The 22,647-nt window shown below is 43.1% G+C and overlaps 1 protein-coding gene across 2 annotated transcripts in view; it reads right to left on the reverse strand.

Moving 5' to 3' along the window:
* Positions 1–21,311, reverse strand: part of HGFAC (HGF activator) — a 42,407-nt gene extending 21,096 nt beyond the window's left edge. Inside the window, exons 1-7 of one of the 2 annotated variants that reach the window (XM_056350239.1) lie at positions 21,146–21,311; positions 19,553–19,607; positions 17,614–17,710; positions 12,050–12,123; positions 6,981–7,094; positions 5,725–5,856; positions 4,677–4,787 (exon numbers count right to left, since the gene is read on the reverse strand). In XM_056350239.1, coding sequence (XP_056206214.1) covers positions 4,677–4,787; positions 5,725–5,856; positions 6,981–7,094; positions 12,050–12,123; positions 17,614–17,710; positions 19,553–19,607; positions 21,146–21,211 — 649 coding nt within the window. In that variant the 5' untranslated portion in view covers positions 21,212–21,311. The remainder of the gene's footprint in view (positions 1–4,676; positions 4,788–5,724; positions 5,857–6,980; positions 7,095–12,049; positions 12,124–17,613; positions 17,711–19,552; positions 19,608–21,145) is intronic. The other variant, XM_056350231.1, reaches the window with a different exon arrangement.
* Positions 21,312–22,647: the final 1,336 nt, after the last annotated feature.

Here is a 22,647-nt window from a genome sequence, read left to right on the forward strand (position 1 = left end):
ATAATTCCATTACCCACAGCCTAACATGAAAGAAAACCCACCTCTAGAAAACACAAAACGTATTCAAATATACCTTCCACAACTTCATACTTCATCATAACCAAAATACTAGCAAAAACATTATTGCTACTTAAACCTTAATCCAAAGAAAACTCAAGGCATCTAATCCTCTGTGCAGTCATCCCAATAGTCCCAAACCCACCATCTACTGCAACCCACAACCATAGTGACACAAATCCAAACAGGCTTTCCATGTGCCACTTTCTACCTCTTCATTAATCACGAAAAGCAGCAAAATCTGCCACAACTCATCCAACCCACTGACTTACTTTATCACACAGCTACCTTATTTTTCACAAATAGTTCCACCCCAAACTGTTGCTGAGTCCTAGTACAACAAACAGGCCAGAAATAAACCCCGGCTAGCCATCAGGAACAGTGTACCACCCAATGATTAGGGTAACTCTAGACTCCTTAAAATCCAGCTGAAAGCTGATGAACCATTGAAATATGTAGTGTTATACCCCACCTCAGTTATCTAGACATGATTACCAGCTATTCCTCTGATCAACAGTAACACAACAAAGCCACCTATAGAGACTAAATGTTTCAGGAGAAGGCTTGTCAACTAATTAAGCAGAATAAAGGTACCCAGCTAACATACCCTCCAATAAATCAAGAATAAACCTAAAAATACAAATGACTCCCCAAATTTACTAACAACCCACACCCGAACACAGTACCAAAGCAATGCTAAGGAGAAGGAAGTGGTTTTGTCCAGGAAATGGGGCAAAATATATATTAGTTTCCACTTGCATATCAATTAAGGTCAACATAAGGTGAATGCCATAGTGGGTTTTCAACCACGGAAACCTAAAGGCACCAATCCCTTAAAAAAATAATTCTACATCTCCTTCCTTCACCTTCAACTGCCTTTAACATCTGCATAAACACTTATTATAATGAATTATCTGTCCTCTGTCCAAAATGCTTCCCCTCTTTCTTTAGCTATGTGTCCCTCTGTATTCACCCAACCCATCTGCCATGGCTCCTGTCTGTTCAAAGAAACATGAAATGTCAAAGTAATTTTGCAACTACAGTTATAGGTTTATAACTGTTTGTCAGAAGTTATCACCTCCAATGAAGCTAAATATTTCTGAAACACCTCCCAAAAAGTTTCCTCTCCACTCCCTATACCAACTTGGGCCAGAGATAAAGTATCATGCTCACAACCTTCTCAGGTGTCACTTCTTCCTCATATTTATCACCACCAGAGTGGCTGGGTCTGGGCCCTTTTTGTAACTCCCTGTCCAAAGAGACAACTATTGCTACTCATGGTTGGGTACCTGAGTTTGAATCTTCACCTAAAGCCTGGATTCAGAGCTCTCTCAGCAAGAACTCTCTCTCCAAAGTGAATGTGGCTACTCTCTTAATACAAAATCCTTATTTCTGAAAATAAGTGCATATTTAAGGCCAATTATTATGAATTAAACTTAATTAAAAATGGATCCTTGAGAAATTTTAAACAGCATGTTTGGGGAGGGATTTGTTGATGATGTATCTAATTTCGTTTGAAATTAAATTTCACTGAAAGCTTATGCATATCAACTGTCTCAGAATGTTTTTTTAAATGGCAGTTCTTTCTTTAGTACCGAAGGTTTCTTCTTGAAGAGCTAGAAAATAATGTATTACTACAAAGAATAGAAATCTATATTAAAAACTGTCTTTTCTATATCAATCTCCTTTCTTATAGATATCTCCTATGCTACATTTATTACCTCCCGTATGTTTTTTTAAGTCAGCTCATAATTTGCTAGGAGATGCATTGTCATTATGGTAATGGCTTGGCAATATATATATATATATATATATAATGATTGTTTGCAAAAGAATTTTAAGATCAGTGAAAAGATGATTTTTGAGTACTGACAGGGACCCTGTAGTCCAAAAAAAGAAATAACTAATGGACAGATAAATAGGTATCTGTAAAATCACAAAAGTTATGATTATTCTCTGTTACTCACTGTTCTAAGCAGGGAAATGAAATTACCAGGCAGTAGGTTTTAAGGTAACAATAGAAAATACTGTTTCTCATCACATCTATTTAAATTCTGGAACTTCTTGACATGGCATGCTGTGAAAGGGAAAAGCATAAAGGATTTTTTTTAAAGAGTTTAGACAAATTCAAGGAAAGCAGGTAAAGGTCTATCAAATATGATGGTCCAGCCATCTGCTAAGAAAATCCTCAATTACAAGAAGTATTTCTCAGTAATTGCCTGCTACTTACATTACTCCTCAGTCAGCCTCTACATCACCAGTGCTTGAGCTGCAGTAGTACTTAGACTTGTGATCTGGCCCAGGATGGCACTTCATTCATTAATATTTGTGAGTGTGATGTCAAGACAAATTAGCCAGTTTTCCATTAGAAACATATGAAGGCTGGTTATTCTTTGTAGAAGTCAAGGGCAGCAGACATCAGAGAGGCATCAAACATCGCAGCCCAATAACATTTTGGGGTACTTACTGTCTATGAGATGGATTGTTTTCTTTTCTTTAAAAAGACGATATTTTTGCATCACAATTTGGGTTTAAGGTTGCCCTGATAAATGAATAATTTAGATTAAAGTACATTTTGGGGAGACCATAACTTGCTCGGAATCAAGCATTATAACCATAAGCTATTCAGACTAAAGGGTACCTCACAATTCAGTCCTGTTAGATAGGCAAAAGTATACAAGACAGAAAAAAAGGAAAAACAGAGAAAAGCCAGCTGTGCTCACAGCATCAAATTGAAGCGTTGAAGAAAAAATTAATCTGAAATATATTTAAAAATCAGTTTTATGTGCTCTGAGAGCACAAATTCCCAGTGCTTTCACCAGAATGCCATTGCCCTGGTGTGATGATACTACCAGGTCTATAGATCCCAGCACTAATTTATTTGCATTAATTTAGAATGACTAAACCCTGGCAAAGAGGTTTTTTCTTTTTTAAACTTCTTTGCAAGGCCCTGACACACAAACAAAATGCTTCAGTTCCTGTTTTGTGTGGGGGTGTTAGGCAGCTGAACGCAGATGGATTGTAAGCATCTAAAGCCATTTGTTTAGCAAACCAAATGTTTGCTGTATTATTTTCAAGTAATCAAAGAGCACCTGCTTATTTCTTGTTCTAAGCTGGTGAGACAGAAACCAGTATTACAGCAATAACACTGTAAACTATTTATAATCCAGGCCGTGCTGGGTGGATGTTTATGCACAGCGTTACTGCTTTGGGCAGGGGAAGATCATAACAAAACAGCATTTTGAAAAGCAGTTTCATGTGAAGATGAGCAGTGCACAGTCCTCCCCGGGACACCAGGTAGCATGCACACACGTGTGCCATGCACACACATGTGCCACGCACACACATGTGCCACGCACACACATGTGCCACGCACACACAGCCCCTCACCCAGATCCATGCCCCAGCATTCACAAAGCCTGGGGCAAATCTCCCTAGGGCAACTAAAGGACAAAAAACCCAGAGCTACAATATCACTCCTTATGAAGGACTTAGAAGAGTCACAAGCCCATTCCACACAATTCATAGTGTGAAACCTCAGGACCAGTTCATATGCCACTCAGTTTGCCAATTCACTCCTGCTATTCGCTATTTCAGCTGTACTGCTGGTCTCCCAAATGGATAATTTTTTTTCAATGCCTACACCATTTGTTAATCATCAGAACAAAAAAGAATATCAGATACCAATTCCAGTGTTCATTACTATGTATTTTTACCCCACCACCCAGCTGAACCAACTAGGTGCCCACCAGAGCTACCAGGAGTTTTGTCTTCAATTTTGATGAGCCCTGGGATTTATGTACTCAGAAAGCCACAGCCAGTGAGTTGATGGGTTCACAGGCCGCTATGACTGAAGGTCTTTATAATTCATGCTTGGAACCTGCTGAATTTGAAAAGTAACCACTGATTGATATAACGTGAGAATTTAACATGCAGGTAAACTTTACAAGCAGATTTAATCCCTGCAGTGAGAAATGTTAAATCTTGCGGAGGAAAATTATATCAGAAACTATCTAGCATCTAATAAGAAGCAAGACAAAATTAACACGTAGGCACCAAAAACCAGCTTTCTCTGCCCTCACCCACCAGTGCAAGTAAGGATTTTTAAGTAAGTGGTACTGGGCGAAACATGTTATTAATTTAAAGTACAAGGTAACCCAAACAAAGGGTGTGCATTTTCGCTTTGCTTCCCACAGTAATCTAGTGCTGCCAAATACAGTCAGCTGCTAGATTTTGTCAGAGTATAAATCCCTACTTTATGAGGAGACGCATGGATCTGTGGGGAAGAGTTTGCACTAGAGTACAGATCTCTGACTGATCCTACGAGATGGAGGCATGCGCTAATTTTACGGGCATGAGTAATCAGATTAAAATTTCTGTGTTTAATTTTCCATGGACTAAAGGACATGAACAAATATTTTTAGAATCAGGGTCTTGGTGGTGAAGAGTGTGTTGTGTTCTACACTGGAGGAATACATTAAACACTTGTTCCGTGTGACTCTTCAGTTATTACAAGAAATGTCTGCAAAGGCAGAATACAACAGAGGCAAAGAAACACCAGCTTCACGTCCAGGTGAAAACTCCAAATTCCCTGCCTGCTGGTAGGCTGTTAAACTTACCAATATTGCAGTACTTTCCTGCATAATTTCCTTTGCAATCACAGACTGTTTTCCCACTGAAGGTAACCATTTTACATTCTCCACCATTCATGCAAGGGTCATAAACACAACCTACAAGCAGAAACCAAAGATCAAACCAAAGGTACACACTATTCAAGAGAATCAGTCCGTTTGAACTTCCTTTAGTACACCTTCCCAGGCACAAGCATTTTGGGGAAGTTCTTACTTTTTCGCTCATCTCAGCCCTACACTTCATAGAAATTAAAGGAAACTCTGCTAATTTCTGCCGACTGAGGTCTGTCTCATTGTTTTCACTTGTATTGGATAATGTGAGCCTAGCTATTGAAAGATATTATCAATTAAGAATAGGTAAAATGGGGGCGGTGATTTTTATTACTAGTGGTGATGGCAATGGCATTAGCACTTCTTTCTGTGTAGAGGGTTCTGCCAATTCCAAGTTTGCCACTGAGCTGCATTAAAATTTATAATAATGTATCTAGCAGGGAGCTCAGTTAAATATTTTAGAATCTGTGACTGGGAAGTACTAAGTCTTATCAAGTTTCACAGCTCTCCCATGGACTCCAATGTCCTAGAAAGCCACCAGCTCTCCAAGCTTTAGTTTCCATTTCTATAAGGTGGGAATAAAAGCACCTACCTATTTCAAAGGGGTTTTATGAAGCTTACTCAGTACTGTAAGTTACTTGGGAATCTGGGCAAGGTAAAAGTCAGCCAGACAGAGTAACAGAATAGCCATAACAGAGCAAATATAGGTGAGGCATATGGTTTGTTTCCCACCACCTCTCCTTCCAAAAGGGAAGTGCTGTGATGGCTTCATCAGAGAAGTGACAAACCAAAGCGCATGCCCTGCAGCGAGCTGGCCAACTGCTTTGGGCACCTGGCAGCCCCAAAGCAAGGAGGAGGCTTCACAACATAAGCATCACCCTGGCCAGGAACGGGTATGCTGGGCCAAAAATGGCTTTGATATTCTCACTGTCCTTTAACCCCACTCCATGCAGGCCAATAGCTGTAATACAAAAGAGTGCCTTACCTTTGTGTTCAACACTCCGGCACTCGATCTGGCCATCCACACACATGCACTGCTCCACAGCTCCTTGTTGGACTCTTGACCAGCTCATACCCACATCAAAGAACTCGTAGAGACTGTTGTCAAAACATTTCTCTGAAACACAGTTTAAAAAACAACACAAGCTTTCTGAGGTTACTTTTTTGCAAGGAATGGCACCACAACCTCCATCATTCCCTGTTCATCCCTTTTTTTTCCCGTTGAGCAGACACGTGTTTGTTGACAGTGCTTCTCAAGCAAGCCAGCCTCCATAGTGTGGAGGCACTAAACCACCATAGCAGCAGCTCCAATGACCTCGAGGCAGATGTGGCTTTCTCCAAAACCCTATGAGCGTGACAGCACCACAATTACTCAAAGCCCTTCCACAAGTTCATTCAGTAAACACAAAAAACTGAATCAGTGGTATCTGTCCCACTTTACTGCATCATCCATAGATGACGGGTTATGCTAGAGAGAGTGGAGCATTCGGATTGAAAAAGGCTTCTTTGCCTGTTGTTGGGAGAGAAGCCTAGAGCCACAGGGAACATGGTTTAGTGGTGGACTTGGTAGTGTTGGTTAATGGTTGAACTCGATGATCTTAAGAGTCTTTTCCAACCTAAACAATTCTATGATTCTGTGCAAAGCCTTCATTAAACAACAGCGAGCACATTTGAAAACCCTCAGTGTAAAAGCCTAATTCCTTGCTCGACATGCAGTAAATTGGGAGTGACACCACCATAAAACTGGAAAAATAACCCAACAAAGCCTTTTGGCCTGACTCTCCTCCTTTGACAGGGACTACCCTGAAGGTGGAGTAGCTGCCCAGACCCATGTGCACGTATAGATAAGGGATAAGGCATCACTTGAAATTTTGTTGCTTTTTCATGTCTCTCTGCCTTACCTACTAGATGGTATTATTAGTAATTTTCAAATATGTAAGGAATATTTAAATCTTAAAAACAGCAAAGGGAGGGTAAGAGGCTCTTTGTGTTTCTCGTAGCTTAATACCTCACTGGCTCAGAGAACGCTTGGATTTATGATTGTATAATCAAGCTATTTTCAGCTGTCCTGTCAGTAATGGATTGTCTGTCATAACCGTTTTGAAATCCACCTACACAAACATTCACGCCGCAGTGGTCTCTCCCATCACAACAGCACTACCTTTTCATTAAGCGAACACTAATGAGCTCTACTTACTGCTGATATGTCATGTTGTGACACTCATGGGAGAAGATACTTACTCATCTGACAGTCCTTGCCTGTGAATTCCTCGGGACAGGTACAGTGGTACATCCTGTGGCTATGGCTGAGAGAGCAGGTCCCTCCGTTTTGGCAGGGGTTGTTTGCACAGTGATCTAGACAGGCCACGCAAGAAGCTGATGTTAATAGGTGCCAGAGAAACCATGCTTTGCTCTGTCAGGCATCGGCTTCTTTACGTAAACCGTTTTGGTTCAATCCGTGGTGGTTTTAATACCATCTATTTAACCTAAAACAAAGTTTACCCAACCAATTTACCTTGGTTTTGTTTCCAGCTGTATTTATCCAGCTTTTAAAAACCGGAGAGTAAATCACCGAGTTGAACCTTGTCCCTCAGAGGAACTTGTCCAGAGGTGGTAGGTCCAGGCACAAATGAAGTTGCCGGAGCTGCCACAGCGGTGAGGAAGACGACGGGAGCAGTGCCCGGCAGATGGCGCTGTGCCTTTACACTGGGCAGGGAAGGCTGGCGCTGCCTCCGCCCGGCGCGGTGCCCCGCACGCTTCGCATTTCAAAACCAAGCGCCGGGATGATGCGCCTCCCTTTTCAAGTCAGACGAAGGACAACCCTCGACAGAAGAATTTGCTATGGATTTTTTGGATTATGTCTAAAACTAATGGATAGCTAGAACAAAGGGAAAAGTATGAGGCAAAAGAAGGACACGTCCAAGCAAACCAGGCCACGCAAGGACCGGTCTAGCATATCTCTTTCTAGGCAGTCCTCTAAATCATGGGGAAATATGGTGGGAGGGGGAGAGGATGTCCCAGGACAACCCTCTGACTCCTGCAGGAGAAGGTTTCCTTGTCAGGCTGCAGTACAAAAGTTGTACAAGTCTTGCTGGCCAGGCAACAATCGTGACTTCAGGCAGCATCAAGGGATCTATCTCCCCTGAAGTTAACCAACATCATGCTTTACACCTGCTACAGAGCTGGCCCAGCAGCTTCAAGGCATCTGAATCTCCTGTTTTTTAAAGGTAGTCCAATTCTGCAAGGGCAACTCTAGAGTTGCTCAGTCTGGGTAGTCCTTCAGGTAGAGTGTGGTCCTAAGCATGGGATGCAACATATAGAAACACAGGCACACACATACAGGGCTGAAGTGAAGCATGAAAGGTACATCCTGAAGTTTGCTACAGCAGCGTAAATGTGAGGTTCCTCTGCATGGATCAAAATATTTACTTCAGAATACAGAGGTGTCATTAATATCAGATAGCAGGCCTGGGTGTATTCACTGGTAGTTTCACTCCAGGATAACATCAAGGGAAGGCAAGTAAAGGCAGTGACATTCCTACTGTTCCTGCTGTTTGATAGTTATGAAACTTTTAGTGGTGCAATGTTTTACTCAAAGGAAAATCCTATATTTCCTATTCCCATCACATCCAAACCATTATTTGATCTCCAAGCCATCTTCTGGTACAGCAGTGCTCCATGCATTTTTTGTACCCTTGTTAAATCTGCAAACAGCACTTCCAGTCCTCCATTTCTTTCCCAGTTGGAGTCCCTCACTACACCCCACCCACCACTCCAGCTGACCTCCCTGGGATGTTCTGTGTCCCTCCCCACCTTTCCTGGAGTCCAGGAACAATTTCTACTCATAAGCATATGGACACGTCACAGCTCCCTGCAGGGCATCCTGCCCACCATTAACTGGGGAGTGCCAAATCCCTGCCTGTTCAGCCAGTGTCCAAACCCACCCACAGTACCTCCCAGCCCTCACAGGTAAAACCCTCTGTGCTTGCTAGCAGCCACCTTGAACTGCAGCTTCACCTCTCTGAGGTTCTGCTAAACCAGCAGTAGCCTTGTCTTGCCTTTCTACCCATATCTTCCCAGAAGAACTTTCTATTTCTGTTACTCACCTTTCCCAGAACTGGGACTGCCCTTCCCCAGAGCCCTTCTTGGGACATGCCTCTTCCTCCTGCCTGTGCAGCCCACACTGCTCCACTTCTCCTTTCCATATCAGTCCAAATGTCTCTTAAAAAAACCTCCCCATCTGGCACTTTTCTCCCAAGTCTGGGCCTCCCTGAGGTTTTGACCATTTGTCTGAGATTTCCAGACATTCAGAGCAGTAGTCCTGGCAGTGGTCCTAATGGACTGCCCAAGATCTGGAAGTCCCACACATAGGGGCATTGCACATTCATGCATATATGCACATAAATACGAGCCACACGTGCAAGACCACTTGGCCCATGTGTGTGAAGGGACTCACACTGGGCAGCTAATACGCATGGTCTCCACAGAAATCTCCCGGGCAAGAGTGGAGGATCATCTGGAAACCTGAACAAATACCCACTGAAGGCGATGATAAAGCGCCCACTGATTTTAAGGGAGTTTCAACAAGGGCTTCAGGTGCCAAAGGAGCAGGCTCTGGCTCTGCACAGTGCAGCACTAACACCTCCCTCCAGCAGCACCCTCAAACCTGAGCTTCACTTCATCCTGAGGCTAAAGGCTTTTTGGTTGAACTTTCTCTTGAATATGGCAGCTGTATTCTTCTGGATCAACGCCTCTAAGAGTCACGTAACATCGATTCACAAGTAGCTGCAATGGTTTCAAGTTGAGTCCCCCTGTACACAGGGTATTCCGGGCCTGGGGGCAGTTTGTGCTTCAGTCCTTGCTTTCAAGCTGCTCCTTCCAAATCCCAATTCACACTCCCCTTACCAATCTCTCATGGCCAAAGGATATTTTTTCTCCCTGAAATTTCTTTTTTTTCCCTTGTTTTTCAAATGTCAGTAAAGCGGTTGAGATTCCCCTCAAGATTTAATATTTTAGTGGATTTTTTTCCCAACAAAATCATATATTTTCCACATTTGAAGGATCAGCATTACTCAGTTTGACTTCTTTTTTCCTAGGGGAACTGTCCTCCCATTTGCTTGAAATTCCCTTCAGCTGTTTTGCCGCTTCTTCCTTTCAACCTCCTTATAAACCTTTCCTCTTTAAGCTGTGGCTGGTGAGCTGTTAAACATTTTCCATGTCCAAATACAGTGCTTGCTGCTTAAAAAAAAACCACGTAGACTTATGTTTATAAATAGATTAACAACTAAGGAGCTTGTGTTTAATTTTACAAAATTCTTAATGCTTCCAGAAATAAAGTCTTTTCTTTGCAACAACTAGCAGTGACCCAGCTACCACATCCTTTTTTCTCTTTCCTTTCCTCTCTCACATATATAACATCTTTTTTTTTTTTTTTCCTGGGGGGGGAAAAGAAACCCACCAAAAAACCAAAAAACAAAGCAAAAAAACGACAGTAGCCAAGGCAAGCCCCCACTGGCATTAAGGTATATTGACAGAGATACCCTTCAGTGAGGGGCAGGCAGACAGGATGGCTTTCTTGTTGCAAACCACCCTAGCCAGCGCAGGGGTGGGTAACAGGGAAAAATGAGCCAGCAAGCTCGAAAAGGCTTGCAGGCAGCCAGCTCGCTGCGGAGATAGCTGCAGTGGAGCTGGCAGGGCAATGGGCAGCTTGAGGGACAGAGGTGGGACAAGGCACCCCCAGAAAGGCAACACTAGGTTTGGAGATCTCCTTCTTCAGCTACTGGAAAAGCCTCGAGTCAGCCAGCCACCACTGTGATGGTGTTTCACTGAGGGATTGAAGCAGTCACCAGTTACAGCTTCCAACATTTCATGCACTGCGAGGGCACTCATGAGTACGTGCAGCCCTCATAACCTGACTCTTGTAAGCGTGAACAGTCTATAAAGTCTATGTTCATGTCTGACATACTTGCATTACAAAGGCACCTATATTGCTGTTTGTTTTGGGGTTAGGTCATTTGTCTCTGATCTACTGTTAATCTGTTTTAAGGCCAGGCTGGAAAATAATTTAAAGTTGTTAAGTTTAAAATGATGATGCTGTGCACTGCTTAATTTTAGACTGTCAGCATGATTCAGCATACATTGACTTTTCAAGCACTCAGGTAGATTGCAATCAGCTTGGCAATAAGACTCCTGACACAGTGGAGAAGTCCCTGCAAGGGGATGGTGGAAAATACTCTTCGTTTGAAAGCGGGAAATGAATATCTAAGGGCATTTGGTCGTGTCCTGCAGACTAAACAAGACAGGTCACATTTGAGAGTAGTGAGATGGAGAAAAGAGGAACATGATCAGCATTTAGACACATCTAAGAAAAACCTCAGGGGCATCAATTCTGATCAGTGCAACACCTGATTTTTCAGTGCTGGTCTGTTGCTGTATAAATCGAGAATTAGCTATATGTATTCCTTTTAAAATGAGATTCCCCAGCATCCAGCTCATGAAACACGTTTATCCAGAGACAAGCAAGGACCAGTCATCTAGGTACTGCTGAGGACAGGAATGCAAGCTACCCACTGAACTGCTCGGGACATGGTGCGTTCACCCAGTGTGTCAGTTAAAGTGTCTTAAATGAGGAGACTGTGCCACAGACCTTGGCTTCCCATTTTAGACAGACCTTTGCAATGAGGTAACTGTAGCATCAAAGTGTAGTGACTGCACCACAATGCCATAGCACTGCTCAACTAAAGTAACCCTTTCATTGTGCATCAGTACTCCTGCAATCAATGTGTCTGTCCTCTTGCCTTCTCTGACACAGCCCGAAGCCCAAGGAAGTCCAGTATTGAAGGTCAGGAAGGACAGCTGGAAGTAATGGCTGTGTGTTATACAGGGTGTGAAATGTTTCTACACCTTCTAAAAAATTAACTAGTCAAACGGACAGAAAATGTAGCTGATTAAATGAAGGGAAAACTAAAAGGCACCTCCAAGTCGTGAGGGAGGAGAAGACAATCACATCTGTGCTCAGCTCCAGCAGGAGTTCAGATTTCCGTGCTGGCGTTACCATAATTTCTCTCTGTGACTCCAAGTGAGTCAACAAAGAGTGAATTAAAGGCTGTGCGATATTCACAACCTAACGCTATGGTTACGCAGAGTCACCAAGCAATCCCGGAAACAGTTAACATGAAGGCTTGCTCCACGTACGGCAGATTAAAGTACCGCTGAAGATTAAAGTACCACTGAAGGCACCGTCCCTCCTTACTGCAGGTGGCAAAGTAGGAGCCAGGTATCTGGGACAACTCCGCAACGGCTCGCCTTACCTGAGTGGTCTTTGGGCAACGAAGTGCAGTGTCCCCATCTCCTGTCCCGGTCATAGTTGTGTGTTGTTGAACACCTGAAAAAAATTAAAGGTGCAGTTTATTGCAGTTTTAAACAACCTGGATGTTGGCACTAAAGCTATATGGCCTTAATGCTTTGGCAGCCTGGAAGTTCATTGGGTTTTTTATACTTAGCATCTGTTTCATTCAAACTCCCTTAACACCAGAGGAAAAATAAGCTTTTTTTTTTTTTTTGGTAAAGATGCTCTGCCTTACTTGTCTCAGATTAAATACAGATTAAGAAGGAGATGTGAAAGCAGGATCTGAGATCTCCAACAAATCCTCCAGAACAAACCCAACCTTCTTTCTGTTTCTAAGATTAGAAAATGAAAGACAGAAACAAAAACCAAAACAAAGGCAAATAAATGATGCCTCCTTTATTCATCACAAAACCAGCAAAACAGGATCCAACCTATTTTTCATGCCTATCAGTTACTTTAATAATCTGTGGAGGCGGGAGACTGTCCACAGGGGGACTTTCCAATGGCTTTCAAGCAAATGTATTTAGCACTTAGTTCCTTTAAATCATTCCTATTTTTTAACTTGACAGATGAAATGAGGAAATAACTTACAGGGTGGTGGTGTCCAAACACACAGAAAAAACCTCTTCTTTTTGCAGGGCAGGAGGCTGAATCCTGCACGCCACTCTGCCCGTGCAAATCCTATCGAGACAAAGTCTGACAGCCGTTTATCCACACGTTTTTCCTGCTCTCACCGATCCATTATCTCCCAGGCTCATAGCACTCCAAGGAGCATCAAGCTGCTATTCTCCATTTGCAGAAGTGGACTTGTAGGCTTCCCCAAGGCCACACAAAGAGTGTGTGACTGAACCAAGGCTAAACCTTGGAGGTCCACGTCCTGTCCCAATGCATTGTCCACTAAAACATTCTCCCTAACCAGTTCTAATGGAGCATAATAATCAGTGACATGGCATTGGAAGAAATGGGTGTTTGCTTAATGTGCCTGATAATCTATTTTTATGTGTTTTTACCATACCTTGAACAGTTTTGTTATCAAAAGTTTTTCCCCCTAAGACATCACAAGGTAGATCAAGCATGGTAGAGTGCGTCTACCATTTTAACTGCCCTACTTTGCTTCTTAATTAGATAATATGTGCTATCTAAAATGCACTAATTCTTATGGAGCATCTGAACAGGCCACGTATATTAAGTCTGGTGACTCAATTACATCAGGTGCACAACAAGAAAGGTACTTGGTAGTCTAGAGCAGATTCACTTGACACGTACGTAAAGAGTCTGCTTTCTCAAAGGCATTAAGGCCTGTGTGACTGCTGGGAGTCGATGGAAATTTCTCCGTGTCCCTTTGGTGGGAAGGGCATTGTGCTTTTTTAAAGGATGGACTATTACATGTGAGGATCAAGGTGAGGAGTATGTTACAAGTGGTTCTCAGCACTGCTTGTGTCATTGTTGGTAAAAGCATCTCTGACTGAGCACTTCACCTGTGCCAGCCATGACGGGGAAGGAGAATCCAAACTTTTCTGACCTTTCTGACTGACGTGTTTGTTGATTTAGCTGAGCAACATTATGCTGGGAAGCATGGAAGAGGCAAATGGAAAAGGCCCTGTATACACCTAAAGAATGCAAATTTTGATCATTAGGGCAAAAAAACCCCATTTGTATGCAAATTAATACTCTCTGGAATCTGTCCAGCTGCAGCCAAGTTCTAAGTAAATGGAGAACTCAATTTTTCCCCTCTTAAATGTTTTTTATTATCAGAGACCCTGACAGAGGCTTCTTCCACCAGCTTTCTACAAACCACTGGTCCTCCCACCCAATGCTCTTCACAGGCAGTCCCCTCCTTCCCTATCACCTTGCAGTGACTACAAAGAGGTTGATCCTCCCTCACGATGCCAGGCTGCCTCCTCAGTGCCAGGCTTCTTGCAAGTTCACATAAACCTTCTACATTTTCCAGCACTAATCTCTCAGTGTCAGGGAGAAATTTAGCACACCCTCAAAACTACTTCACTAGTCTCCCTCCTTTTCTTTTTAAAACCTTTTCTTATGCTGGGAGGTTTACAAAAAATGTGATGACATTTCAGTCTCATGGGATGTCACCTCCGGCAGCCAGACCAGTCAAATGGGCTTATTATTTCTTTGTGCTACTTGTAAGTGAGCCCATTCTCTAAATTCGTGAGATAACAAATGTATTTACATCAGCATGTCACATAGAATTGCTAAGAAAAAAGTGAAAATTTAAAGACACAGATACTGAATTAATTACACTAGAAAAGTCCACTACTAGGGATCGATTTAAAAAACATTTTAAACCCATGCATGATAAACGACATGGGAATGGAAGGACAAAGTGGTGTATCACAGATGAAGCCTAAACAGTAAGCAGACTAAACAGAAAGTGGGCTATTTTACCCATCAAGAGCATTGGGAGCCTTAATAAGAGGACATTCTGAACTGCAAGCAAAGCCTCGAGCCAGAGGCAGATTGGTGTAAGGAAAGAGCTCTGCCATCACACCTGGTGCTGTCATCATGCTCAAGGCCTGGAAGTTCCCTCAAACGTTTTTAGGTGTTGTCCTGACCAGGAGAGAAGTTCAGACTTTGCCCAACACCAGAGCAACCACCAGCAGCACCATAAAAATCCAGCGCCTGATGTTTCCTGGCTCAACCTACGTGTCCTCCTTTCCAGGAACGGTCTCACCTCTCCAGTTTGTAATACAGCTGGTCAAAACACCCTCCTTTGCACTGTTTCCAGCCTGTGGCCAAAGTGTCAAATCTTCCTGTTCCCACAGAAGTTGTTAAGATCATATCTGTCCTATACAGACCTAAGACCACCCTTGCAACCTGGCACAACAGGGACCCACACTAGCACTCAAGCACAGGATATGGATTCTCCAGGGTATGAGTCAACAGCTTTCAATTCACAGCAGTATCTGAGCCAAAGTCTGCTCCTGCCATTCCCCTTGAGCAGGATCTTGGGGGAACCCATCCCACCACGGGACACAGGGGCAGGGCGCTAGCAGCATCCCTGCAGCTGCGGCTTGGCTGCGATTCAGACCACCCTCCCCGTTTGCTTTCACGGTTGTTCACTACACCCCCATTTTGTCTGTCCCCACACTGGTTTGTCTTTCTAGAGGTAACAATGAACTATAGCAACAGTTACAGCTAATTTTTTCTCTTCAATACAAGAAGCGTATTTACACGACATCTTTAGTACTTGGTAAGAGGCCACTAAAAAGATGTTTATCTGTGAAAACAGATTCTAGTTAATGGCAAATGCGATACAGGATGCTGTTAAAGGGAGTTTGTTATTTGAATACTGCAATTATTTTGCCTTCTTTCCTGTATTTTTGGTAAATATTTACAAAGATACAACTTGTTTGTTGCCTCAGAGAAAATAGGGGGAGGTTTCTGCAGTCAGGACTCTGCCTTACATTGAAACATTTAATGTTACAAATGGACAAGGTCGTGTCTGATTGCCTTCCGCTTTTAGCCCTTTAAATCAACACGGCAGCTTTCGTAAATGAGATATTCAGCTTTGTATTAAGATAGACACTGCTCTTAAATGCTTTCTGCTGGAGGACTATCTTTTTATTGAACTTAATATGATGGGCTAGCACACAATATCTGTGTCATATGTAGTAAGAGAAAACATATAGTAAAATTAAAGCCAATTGCAGCAGGTTTTGGCTTACACTGTAAAGTCCTACTTGTAGTCCTGCCTTAAAGTATGACTTGAGGACTAAGGACACAGACTCACTGAGTGCCTAACCCAGCACTCTCCTGGTCTGGTCTCCTTGCATGTGCCCCCAAAGAGGCAGCTGCATCCAGCCTCCCACCATCTCCATCCTTACTAGCAGCTAGCAGGCAGGCAGGAGCGGGAAGGACACAAGCCTTGCCCTCACCTGCTGCCCGCCAGGTCCCCTGGGATCAGTTATTCAGCATCAGCTCAGCACGGGTTAGCGCCAAATCACGCAAAAATGCACAGAGCAGGTTTCCCCACTGCTCTTCAGGGCTCTTTTCCCAGCATCTCCTGTGCCTGAAATCACACATCAGGTTGCTTTTAGCTTATGATAGAAGAATAAACACTGGCCGGAAGGTCGGCCATGGGGTGAAATGGCCTGTCAAAACCAAACAGCTCCAGCTGTCCTCCTCCTCATCTCCCTGCTTGTAAATGGCTTTTAAAAAATCAGAAGCATGAGAGCAAGTTGTCCAAGGTCAGCTCTAAAGCATGCTCTAACTTTGGATCCCATCTATTCATGGGGTTTTAATTTTTTTTTTTTTCATTTCTGTGGCCTAACTGACTAAAAGCAAATACACAGAGTGTCATGTATTAACAAGATCCATCTTAAGCATTTCATTTCATGTGGATGCAAAGGTCAAACTCTGTGGCTACAGTTCATCAAAGACAGGCTTCAAACTGGAAACTTATTCCTGTTCCCTTCATTTAAGATATTCTTGAATTCTTGTTTCTTGGAGGCTTTTTTTTATCTGGATTGCATCTATGGATGTTGGGAAAATTCAGAAGCAGTCTCCTAGCCTGAAGCTCTACGTCTACGTGTGTAGGAAGGTATGTGTTGCGTTGTTTTACATTGCACTAGCACTTAGACTTAAAACAGGTGTGCCATCAGAAAGGTGACACCAATCACGAAAATATTAGACAGTTCAGTATGAAAAATGAGAGTTCTGCCCTGCATGGGTGAGTAAAATAAACTATAAAATACTATCTCCACCCTGAAAACATACAAGTACGTGCTTTTCACATAGCTCATCCATGCATGTATTTTCATATTGCTGGTACCCCTGCTTTGTGACTTTGATTTCTGCTAACATGCCCGTTAGATAGGTTCATTTGCCAAGTCAGTCTTATTTATTCAGCGCTTGCTTCGGTAGGGCTCTCGCCTGATTGCCCCTGCCCCAGAATGAATAATGAATATGTTTAATGACTTCTGCAGATGTAAGACAATAACCTTTGCCCAAAATAAGAAGACCTGGCCTTAAACACACTAGTAGAATAAATCGTTGCCCAACAAACAGGAGCAATACCTCACCTCTTGGTACTGCGCTGTCAAAAAGGGGCCTGGGGCCAATCTGGGTAGAAATTAGGGGTGAACACCCCCCCACCCCCCAACTTTCCACGGTAGAAGTATGCCCCACACAAATCAGTTCCTCAACCGAGTGTCATCTCTTACAGCTGTCTGTATCTCTCCTTTCTCCCTCAGCAGAGGGTTTCTTCCAGGTCGTTTCATTGCTCCTGCCCTTTCTTGCCACTCATATAAGCTGCAATCCCAGTATAAAGGCCAAGGAGGAAACCTTTCTGCTGTTCTCGAGCTCTCAATGGCCCTGGAGTGGGCTCCATCCACTCCGAGCGCGAGCCTTGACCTGAGGGCCATGACCACAAGCAGGAGGACTGCGTGGCTCTCCTTGGGCACAACAGCAAGCTCAAGTTACTTATTCTAAAAACAAGATTAAAGCACTAAAAATATGACATTTTCATTTGAATGCTGTCTTCATTTATAAGCGATGCTAACTTACCATTTCTTTCTGGAAAATAGATTTGATAAACATGAGTGATAAAACCTTCCACCGTACCGGAAAGGAAATTTGCATAAAATTCCATCCTCTGTAAACACTGAAATACAAGAATAAAAAACTCATCATGCAGCTGAAAAGCAACCCTCAGGTATATTTATTATATATTATTATATGAAATGATTAAGATATATATCTTCAAGCTTTTCAGCTGTACTTTGGACTCTGTCTCTGCAACTTCCAGTGCATAAGAAAAGACTGAAAATCCTACGAAATCACTGAATCAATAAAGATTAATGGGCTCTGCAGTAGAATAAAGATTTCAGACCATTTCAGCTCAAAATATATTGCAATTTCTAGTACAGCAAATACCAATTATATTCATTAATTGTAATTATAATTTCTAATTATGTAGTATTGTAATAGCATATTAAATTGATTTCTGAAGTAGTATCTTTTCAGGCTGCATATCACATTGTAACATCTGTTTAAAATAATTAAGGAACCAGACAGTACAAACTGAAATAGAAACAGTCAGGAGAAAGAAGGTTTTAAAGGTTGGGGGAAGACGGATAATTTTGCTCATACCACCTTCCCTTCAGGATAAGCAGATTCTTACAAGTGGGGAGAAATTGGTGGGACCAGTGTCTAAAAAGGGCAAGTTTTGTGTTCACCACATCAGTGATGGCAGTCTAAAGAAGGATGGTGGGAGTCTAAGGAGGGATGGTGGGAGTCTAGCAGAAAAAAATCCTTCAAGATGAGTCTTGAGAGTGAGAGAGACTGAAGATAAAAAAGACAATGAAAAACTGTCAGAGCTTATTTAACCATTGAACTAAAAGCAATCAGTTTTGAGAGCCAGGAGTGTGAATGGGAATCCAACCACTGCCGTGGGAGAGAAACAGGGTGTACAACCAAGCTGGCAGCACAGCACATTTCCATTTCTCAGTGATGATGTACAACTGCTCCTTGCCCTGACCTTACCCCTTCCATGATGGCTGGGGCTCCTGCACACCCTTGTGATACCTGTTAACCCTCACAAGCCCAGGCTTGTTATCTTAAAGAGCTGCTGAGGCCAGTTATTAGCGTTATTGAAAAACTAACCCATGCCTGTGGTCCAAACCCATCCTAATCACTTGGAATATAGTCAGTCTAACTGCCCCAACTGTGCCGTTATCTGTCAATGTGAAATAGCTGCTGCCAGTCCCTCTGCTATCCCCTTTTCAGCCTGGTTTTCATTGCCTGAACTAATTATGCAAATGTCCAGATATCTACCTTCTCTGTCTGATACCTCCCATTATAAGAAGTTAGGATAGTTGTGAAAACACATCCCCATTCAGAAGACATATTGCATCCCAAAGGCCATTAAAGACTGCTCTGAGCTATAAAGGCACCACTAATGATCTGATTCATGTAATCCTTAACAGCAAAAGCACAGGACAATGAAAGCTTTAAAAATGGAAGTCTGCAATGCCTGTGCACAGCCAGAGCGTCTGCCTGTTTAGGTGCCATCAAAAAAATGCAACCCAGCAAAATGCATGGGGTTCAAACCCTTCTCTCACAGACAGATCAAGGGCTGTGGTAGATATTGAACCTATATATACAAAGAATATATGTGCTTTAAAGTCACAGGGCAGACACAGCTCTGATTAAAATAAAGGGAGTTGCACATCTACAGCCACACAGTGAATATAAGCCACGCCAGCTCCAACAAACTAAAATTCCATCAGCACCTTCCCATTAATCTGCACCTGAAGCAGAATTACTTGAGTTTCCTAAGTTAATCCCAAATTCCCTTCTACGCATAAATTAATACTGGCATAACCGTTCCATAATCCTTATTCATGTTGAAACAAAGACAGGCTTTCTACTGACTTGCACAGCACGGAAACAGACAGGCAGATCACTCTTACTGTCATGAAACCTATTGGATTTGACTTTGTACCTTGTGGGTGAGCGAACTCATGTTTTGAGCCTCTTCCTGCCACAGATTTGTAGTGCTACAAAGAGAAAAAAAGAATGTGGATTGGAGACACAAATTCACTCTGGGAACCATCCTATAGAGACAAACGTGTTTTCCAGGGTGGCCTGAAATTGTGTTTCTCCCAGTGCTTCTGCAAGGATCTCATTATTTGCATGTGATTTTTCGCTGTGGCATAGTCTGGTGAAAGAGTGTATTTAAACACTGGCTCATGAAACTTCTCTGTTAAACCAGGGAAACCCAGTGCAGCTCCAAAAAGGCCAAAGCTCTGCTCCATTGTATCTTTCTATTGCCAAGGGACGTACCTCCTGTTTCTCTCAGCAGAAGCATATATGCATTATGGGGCCAGTTCACAGCTACAGATAGTATCCCAGCATTTCACTTTTCCTGTCATTTGGCTGTATCCCCCCAGGGCAATAGTTAAAAAAGCAACCTCTGCTTTATTTGGGTTCCTCAATCAGCAAGCAAAGAGCACTAGGCTGAGCTGGTTTTAAGCCACAGGAAATAATAAAAAACGGTAATAAACATAAAGTGCTGCTGCCACCAAAGGTGCTGACAGCTGAACTATAGCAAAATAAAAATATCCCAAAAGCAGCCAAAGCAGCAGCACATCATGAATGTAGGAGTGAATAGGGGGCATAACAACTAAGGGATAAGACAAAGCTGTTGCCAAGGTATGTAGGGAGGGCTTGAACAGTTCTGAGGCAGAAACAGGTTTTGCACTCTACACTGACTGCCAGCACTGAGCAGAATGCAACAAGCTTCAGCCAGGGCTGATCTTCTCCTAGGCACTGTGGATATTACTCTCTGCACCCACCTGCAATATCTAAGGCAATACTTCTGCACTTCACTGGGATAGTTAGGATTATAGCACCATTTAAGTATATTTGAGCTAGTCTTGACCTAACTAGTGAAATAAGGCTAAACATAAAGCCACACGACTGAGGGTCCAGGCTGCTAGTTGCACTGCTAGTCCGTGGTGGATGCCAGGCCGTAGTGGGGTTTAAGCAGACTAGCAAAATCAAACCATGCTCAGCAGCGTTGTCTTGCACACATACCCAAAAAAAGACACAAAGCACACGATTAAAACTCTGAAGACCATGGCATGAAAACAGGGAGAGGTTTGAAAAGGAGATGGTCACCAATACTGGCATGTTCAGTTAGTTACCAGGTGGCAGTACAGTCTGGTGGGGGTAGCACCCTTCTTCCATGCTACACCAGGTACCTTCTTGTGTCAACACGTTTCTGAGAGGCATTTTCAAAGTATTTCAATTTTTGTGGTACTTCCCCCCCCCCCCCCCCCCCCCCTTCTTCCTGCCTAGCAGTGTGAACAATTTCTTTAAATACAGCTAGATATGGGACCAGCTATCCTACAGGACCCCCGCTTAGTCAGCACTGCTGTGAGCTGTCATCTCACAAAACCCTTTTGTTTTTCCTTTGAAGCACTCTTCCTTTCGATCTGGTCTGCAGCTTCACTCATCCAACCCCAAGGCAACATTGTCCTGCCAGTCAGCACATAGGTGATCCACCACTCCGAAACAGAAGTTTCAGACTTACCATCCCTGCACAGTCACTGCTTAGAGTCAGAGCCAAGACAAGAGTGAAAGGAGCACAGACTTTCATCTCTGCTCTCCTCTCATGAAGGTTTTGCCTGGCAGAGGGAATCTTCCAGGGCTGGGCTGAGGCAGGAGGGTGAATCAGCAACGAGGGACTTCGATTTACTTGACTTTAGGGTATTTTAGTTTTCTAAGTAAGCAGAGCTGTTATCATTGTTAATCATTAATGTCTTTGTGGGTAGATGGGAATGCCACGTAACGAGATACTCTCCCTAAACCACAGGGAGTGAAGAGTTTACAAAGTGCCTGGCCCTCAGAGATGATCACTGGTGTACTCAGCAAGCATTTAAGAGCACTTCCAGAGGAGCTGATCCAACGTTGCTTGTAATCAGAGATGATTTACCATCCAGACATTTCCCGTCTCTTTCTCTTCAGGAGCTAATAAAAAGCATGATACAGCAATAACAAGGAGCTCCGAGCAAGACCACTCAGGGGATGACATTACACTGCAAAATGTGGACCAGATCAATGTCGATATCAGACACAAGAATTACTCATTAACAGATGCTTACCTGCCCAGCTGTGACGTGTAACAGCAACCTTTCAGTAACAGACTGGGAAAATTAGAAAGAAAAAAAAATAGACGTTACTGTGACGAAACATTTTGTTTACCAAAAAGCTTCCTGCTGCAGCTGCCTGAGCAAAGCCGCCTCCATCTTGTAAGCGCGTGGCTGAGATAGCTGCACTGCAGAAGTGTTCCTAACAGGGATGCGGAGGGTATTGCTAAAACTGAGATTTCACCAGTGGAATCTGTTCCAGCCCCACCTCGCCCCACCTTACCCCACAACCAAAATCCACAGGTTTGGCTGGTACAGCTGTGCCTATGCTGGAGGCTGTGCCAGCCATGCCCTGTCAATCAGGGGCCGCACCTCTTCACACCCAAAATCTCCAGAGCCACAACAACAGAAGGAATATCATAGTCCTTGCTTAAGTCATGCTCTATCCTTTGAAGTTTCACCAGCACGGCTATGGAAAGGATGTGACTATTTTAATTTTTTTTTTTTTTTAACCCAGCAAGACCATAGTGGTAGGGCTCAGCGGTGCAGTGGAGCTAACCCAGCACCATTTTGCCATGAGGGTTTGTAAAGTTGGAAGGGATTTCCACCGCCTGTGCTATCACACTGCTGTGTCTGTTGTCACAGTAATAGCTCTTGTTAGTACAATTATGTGTGTATAGGTTTATGGACAAAACTTTCCTACTGTCAGCAAGGCTTGGAAAAGGAGGAACTAGGCAAATTTGAGATTTTCCTCCTAAAATCCAGCAAAGAGCAAACAAGTAGAAAAAAATTCTTTGCCTCTACACATTGTTGCCTGAAGGTTTGAAGTAAATAAAGCTTCAGAATAGGCTTGTGGGACAGATCTGTCCTTCCATTTCAAACATGGAAATAGGATGTACAGTCTGACCCACCTGGGGACACCCAGCAAAGCTGGAACATAGATTTC

Source organism: Falco biarmicus, chromosome 1 (assembly GCF_023638135.1).
Source record: "Falco biarmicus isolate bFalBia1 chromosome 1, bFalBia1.pri, whole genome shotgun sequence".
Classification (NCBI taxonomy): domain Eukaryota; kingdom Metazoa; phylum Chordata; class Aves; order Falconiformes; family Falconidae; genus Falco; species Falco biarmicus.